General features: G+C 54.8%; 1 protein-coding gene across 1 annotated transcript; it reads left to right on the plus strand.

The window, feature by feature from the left end:
* Positions 1-861: 861 nt before the first annotated feature.
* On the plus strand, positions 862-5,142 carry gp1ba (glycoprotein Ib platelet subunit alpha). Its single transcript, XM_023948880.2, has 6 exons — positions 862-1,162; positions 1,930-2,025; positions 2,093-2,284; positions 2,527-2,622; positions 2,703-2,882; positions 3,904-5,142. Exons 1-6 carry the CDS (start codon positions 1,010-1,012, stop codon positions 5,140-5,142), a joined length of 1,956 nt encoding a protein of 651 aa, XP_023804648.1. The 5' UTR covers positions 862-1,009.

The raw sequence follows: 5,142 nt of genomic DNA on the forward strand, positions 1-5,142 counted from the left end.
ATGTCATCTAAACGACTCAAAATGGCGTCTGTCCACAGATTGTTTCCCTCCATTTCATCGGCTAATGTCGACAAAGCCCTGCAGATGTCGCCGGAATATGGCATCTATGTAACTGGTACACCGCAGAGCGGGTATCCAGGAATATGAGTCGATTTCCATGGATGAGCCAATGAGCGTTTAGATCCCGCCCACTTTCACTGATTGACAGACAGACTCATTCTGCTGAAAAAGATCTTCATGAAATAAATCAGCCATTGTGAAAAACAGCAACATGAAATAAAAACAAAACTACTTTGGAAAATATGGATTTAGAAATCCGAGGTTCTGAAAGAGCCATAGAATTAGAACAATATTCAACATGATTAAAATGAATATTTTAAAATGCTGTTTTAAAATAATAAACAGGTTTTTAAAGCAAAATGAAATATATTGAATAATATAATGGCTAATTTAAAATCTGTGTGCAGGTTTTTCACAATTTCATGATCTATTTATATATTTATGAGAGATTTGTTGGTTGATTGTGTATTTGCATGAGGCCATATTTATTTATTTAATTAAATATTTATTTATTTAATTAGGAACAGTGTAGGACTCCATACAGAGAAGGGGGGTCTAAGGGCAGCGATGCCAGTATAGCTTAGTCAGTTCATTTTCGTATTTTCCCATTGAACTCTTTGTATTTATGATCCTTTTGATTTCATGTTTTAATTTTTCAATTACCGATACAAAGCCCATCAAGACGACTGTTGTGGTGAATTTGGGCTATGCAGATAACATTGAAATTGAATTTTTCCACCCCTCTCTCTTTCCTGTTGGGACCTCAAGGGCCTCCCGGAGGTCCCGGCACCGCCCGCTCAGCGCTCTGTCATGCTTGGACGCCACAGCTGCATATCTGCGGCTGCAGCTGACCTCCTGCAGTCGTATCTGCTTCCTGTGACGGCGGCGGCCTTTAAAAGCGCCTCCTCTGCTCCTCCGCTCCTCTTCTCAAACGTCTGTGGGGGTCAGCATGCTGCTCCTTGGGCTCCTCCTGCCCCATGTTGCCGTGGTTACAGCCATGGCGGGCTGCCGCTCCGACAGGGACAAGGACCACCGGCTGAGGCAGAACTGCACGGCGGCGGGCTTCAGCGACCTCCCCCCGGGGGTGGACCCCGAGACGCAGGTGAGACTCGTCTGCTGCTCCTCAGAGGCAGCAGGAGGAGGGAGGAGGCGCAGAGCCTCAGGGCTCCTGCTCTTCAGGAGGTTCTCTTCTGGCATCCTGTCTCCAGCTCTGGTTCTGGTCGATCCTCTGTGACTAACATCCACCGTAGGCCTGCTCCTCCTCAATAATCACCATGGAAACGGAGATCGTGAAGGTTCTAGCTGCTGTTCTGTAGACGTTCCACAGAAAACCGTGAAGCTGCTGGTGTCGTCCTTCAGGTTCTTCATATGTTCTTGACTAAAAGCAGCTCAGGAACGTCTCCGGACCTGAGCTCCAGCGTCCGGTCCTGTGGGATCCTTCTTGGTCTGGTTTTGACGGTTTAAATCCTTCCTGGTTCCACTCTTCCGGATCGGTGTGTCCCCAGAACCTCATTTGGGTTCTCGTTCACTGAGGGACCCGATCTCCTCGTGTTCTGTTTCTACTAAAGGAAGTTTCTGAGAAATGCCACCATGCAGTTGGAACCTGAACCCTCAGCTGCAGTGGGCGGGGCATCAGGTGTCTGGTGAAGCGTCACGGGTGTGGAGCGTCTGCGGGTTCCTCTGAGTTCCATGTGGAGGAGGAACGTTGTGTTCCTGAGCAGGAAGTCTGCTGTTATCTGGAGCCTGCAGAGCTCAGGAAGTCCCAACAGCCGGAACCTCACGATAAACGGTTTCTGTTCCACGGAGAATGTCTGAGTGACAGGTGGAGCCCCCCCCCAGCTCCAACTGTTCTCCTTCTTCTGTTCTAAGGTTCTGCTGTTTCCAGCCAACCAGTTCTCCGCCCTGTCCTGGACCTCCTTCCGGATCTTCTCAAACATCTATGAGATCGACCTCACGGACAACAAGGTGCCCCCCGTCCCGTCAGAACACGGACAAAGTTCTGACCCAAAGTCACGCTAATGTGGTTCTCCAGGTTCCAGGGGTGACCCGCACCACCGCCGAGGTTTTGCCCACCCTGGGCGTTCTCCGTCTGGGGTCCAACCGCCTGACGGCGCTCCCGGACGGCTCCTTCACGGCCTGCCCCGCCCTGATGGAGCTCTACCTGGAGAACAACTCCATCGCCTCGCTGAGCGACGGCAGCTTCTCCGGCCTGAACAAGCTGGAGGTCAGCGGGTGGAACCGTGGAACCGCCACGTTCTAGAGAACCCACTGATGGTTCCTGGGTTTGTGTGGCGCCTCTGAAGGCAGCTGCTTCACAGAAATGAGATGTTTTTATGAAAATGGTTTAAAAATCATTTTTACATGATTCGGCCTGTAGGGGGCGACATGGTCACATGACATGTTTGTATACCTTCCTGTGACGTCATCAGTGTGGCGTCCTCACATTTCTGCTCTGTTCTGCTTCAGATCCTGGATCTGACGTCCAATCAGATTTCAGTTCTTCCTGCCCTCATGATGCGCCCCCTCGTTGCCATAGAAACACTTTACCTGGAGGTCAACCAGGTGGGAAACATTCCAAGAAAGAGCCGTTGGATTCCTGATGTCACGTCTAACCCTGGGGGGGCGGGGCTCTCCTTCATCAGATCCAGGTGGTGCCTGATGATTGGTTCAGCCCGACAGAGGAGGTGCTATACCTCTACCTGTCAGCCAATCCGTGGCTGTGCTCCTGTTCCCTTGGTTACCTGCGCAGGTACATGAACAAGTACAAGCATAACTTCCACGTCCGGGACGGCCGGGACATCAAGAGCACCCCCGACAGCGTGGTGAGAGAAAAAGACAGCCTTTATTCTGAAAGGACAACAGGAAGCACACCTGATTTTCAGATTAAAGTTTAACGTTTAAAACAGACTCACTTTCCTCCCCTGTCCTCTTCCTCACCTGTCCTCGTTCTCACTTGTCCTCCTCTTCCTCACCTATGCTCCACTTCCTCACCTGTCCTCCTCTCCCTCACCTGTCCTTTTCCTCACCTGTCCTCCTCTTCCTCACCTATGCTCCACTTCCTCACCTGTCCTCCTCTTCCTCACCTGTCGTCCTTTTCCTCACCTGTCCTCCTCTTACTTACCTGTCCTCTTTTTCCTCACCTGTGCTCCTCATCCTCACCTGTCCTCCTCTCCCTCACCTGTCCTCCTCTTCCTCACCTGTCTTCCTCTCCCTCACCTGTCCTCATCTCCCTCACCTGTCCTCCTCTTCCTCACCTGTCCTCCTCTTCCTTACCTCTCCTCCTCTTCCTCACCTATGCTCCTCTTCCTCACCTGTCCTCCTTTTCCTCACCTGTCCTCCTCTTACTTACCTGTCCTCTTCTTCCTTACCTGTCCTCCTCTCCCTCACCTGTCCTCCTCTTCCTCACCTGTCCTCCTCTTCCTCACCTGTCCTCCTCTTCCTCACCTATGCTCCTCTCCCTCACCTGTCCTCCTCTCCCTCACCTGTCCTCCTCTTCCTTACCTGTCCTCCTCTCCCTCACCTGTGCTCCTCTCCCTCACCTGTCCTCCTCTTCCTCACCTGTCCTCCTCTTACTTACCTGTCCTCTTCTTCCTTACCTGTCCTCCTCTTCTTCACCTGTGCTCCTCTCCCTCACCTGTGCTCCTCTCCCTCACCTGTCCTCCTCTTCCTCACCTGTCCTCCTCTTCCTCACCTGTCCTCCTCTCCCTCACCTGTCCTCCTCTTCCTCACCTGTGCTCCTCTCCCTCACCTGTCCTCCTCTTCCTCACCTGTCCTCCTCTCCCTCACCTGTGCTCCTCTCCCTCACCTGTCCTCCTCTTCCTCACCTGTCCTCCTCTTCCTCAGGTGTGTCACTCTCCTGAGCGGCACAGATTTCAACCGCTCATATCAATAGAAGAATCGGACCTGTGTCCAGCAGAACCTGTTCCCCGTGGGGACTTCCTCCTAGTTGCTACAGAAGGACGTCCCCCACTCACAACACCTCCTCCTCAGGAGGTGGTGGTGGAGGAGGTGGAGCTGGTGACGTGGATCTGGTTCACCCGTTTCCATGTCTGGTCTCACTTTTCTGAGTCAGACAGAACCGGGGAGGTTCTACAGGTCCAGCCGGGGGGAACTGTGACCTCCCCTGAGGTTCAAACCTGGAGCAGGAACCCCACGACCCCCACCTCCACAACCCCCACCTTCACAACCCCCACCTCCACAACCCCCACCTCCAGGAGCCCCACCTCCACAGCCCCCACCTCCAGGAGCCCCACCTCCACAACCCCCACCTTCACAGCCCCCACCTTCAGGAGCCCCACCACAAGAACCTCGACCGTACCAGCCCCTCCCTTCAGGACCACAGCTGCAGCCGTGGGCGGCGCCACCCCCAGCGCAGGGCGGCAGGGGGGGGTGTCCGTGCGGTGGGCGTCTGCAGCGGCTGCAGGCGTCTTCTGCGTCTGGCTGTTCGCCGGCTGCCTGCTGTTGTGCACGGTATCAGCGGCGTGCACGCTCCTGACTGTGGTGAAGATGGTCATGTGGTACAGGGGGGTATACAAGCCTCTCGCCGCTGCACGGAGGGGGGGCCACGAGGAGAAGGTTCTCCTGAGGCAAATAGGGACGGAGGGGGGTGCGGGGGGGGTGAGGGCGCTGTACCGCTCTGTTCTGTTCATCCACAGAGACGCTCCTGAGGGCGGGGCCTCATGTGATCAGATGGAGGGAGGAGCCATAGGGGGGGTCGGAGGGGAGGAGGCGGGGGTGTACAGGAAGACCTTGTTCAGGCTGCTGAGCAAGGAGGAGGAGGTGCAAGGATGGAGGGAGGTGATGGAGGAATGCAGGATGGCCCCCCAGGAGGGAGGGGGGAGGGTCAGGGAGCCAAGAGAAGGGGGAGGAGCCTCTAGGAAACGCTACAGCGTTATTCTGAGGGAGGAGAGGGAGGGGTGCGGAGGGGGGAGGGAGGAGCTGGACTGGGTGGTGGGGGGCTGGGAGGTGAACAGAGGGAGGGCTGAAGAAGGGGAGGGGCTTCGGAGCAGCTGGGGGGATTGGCTAGCAAACTATTTACCCAGCATGCCTTGGGGGGTAACCACGCCCCCCCAGACAAAGTGA

The sequence above is a fragment of the Oryzias latipes genome, chromosome 18 (assembly GCF_053564925.1).
Source record: "Oryzias latipes strain Hd-rR chromosome 18, Olatipes_Hd-rR_3.1".
Lineage (NCBI taxonomy): Eukaryota > Metazoa > Chordata > Actinopteri > Beloniformes > Adrianichthyidae > Oryzias > Oryzias latipes.

Bases quoted from the DNA above. Each gene is read 5' to 3' on its own strand.
- gp1ba (XM_023948880.2), top strand. From the start codon at position 1,010: ATGCTGCTCCTTGGGCTCCTCCTGCCCCATGTTGCCGTGGTTACAGCC. The intron at 2,026-2,092 runs GTGCCCCCCGTC...GTGGTTCTCCAG, and splicing joins TCGACCTCACGGACAACAAG to GTTCCAGGGGTGACCCGCAC. The intron at 2,623-2,702 runs GTGGGAAACATT...CTCCTTCATCAG, and splicing joins TTTACCTGGAGGTCAACCAG to ATCCAGGTGGTGCCTGATGA.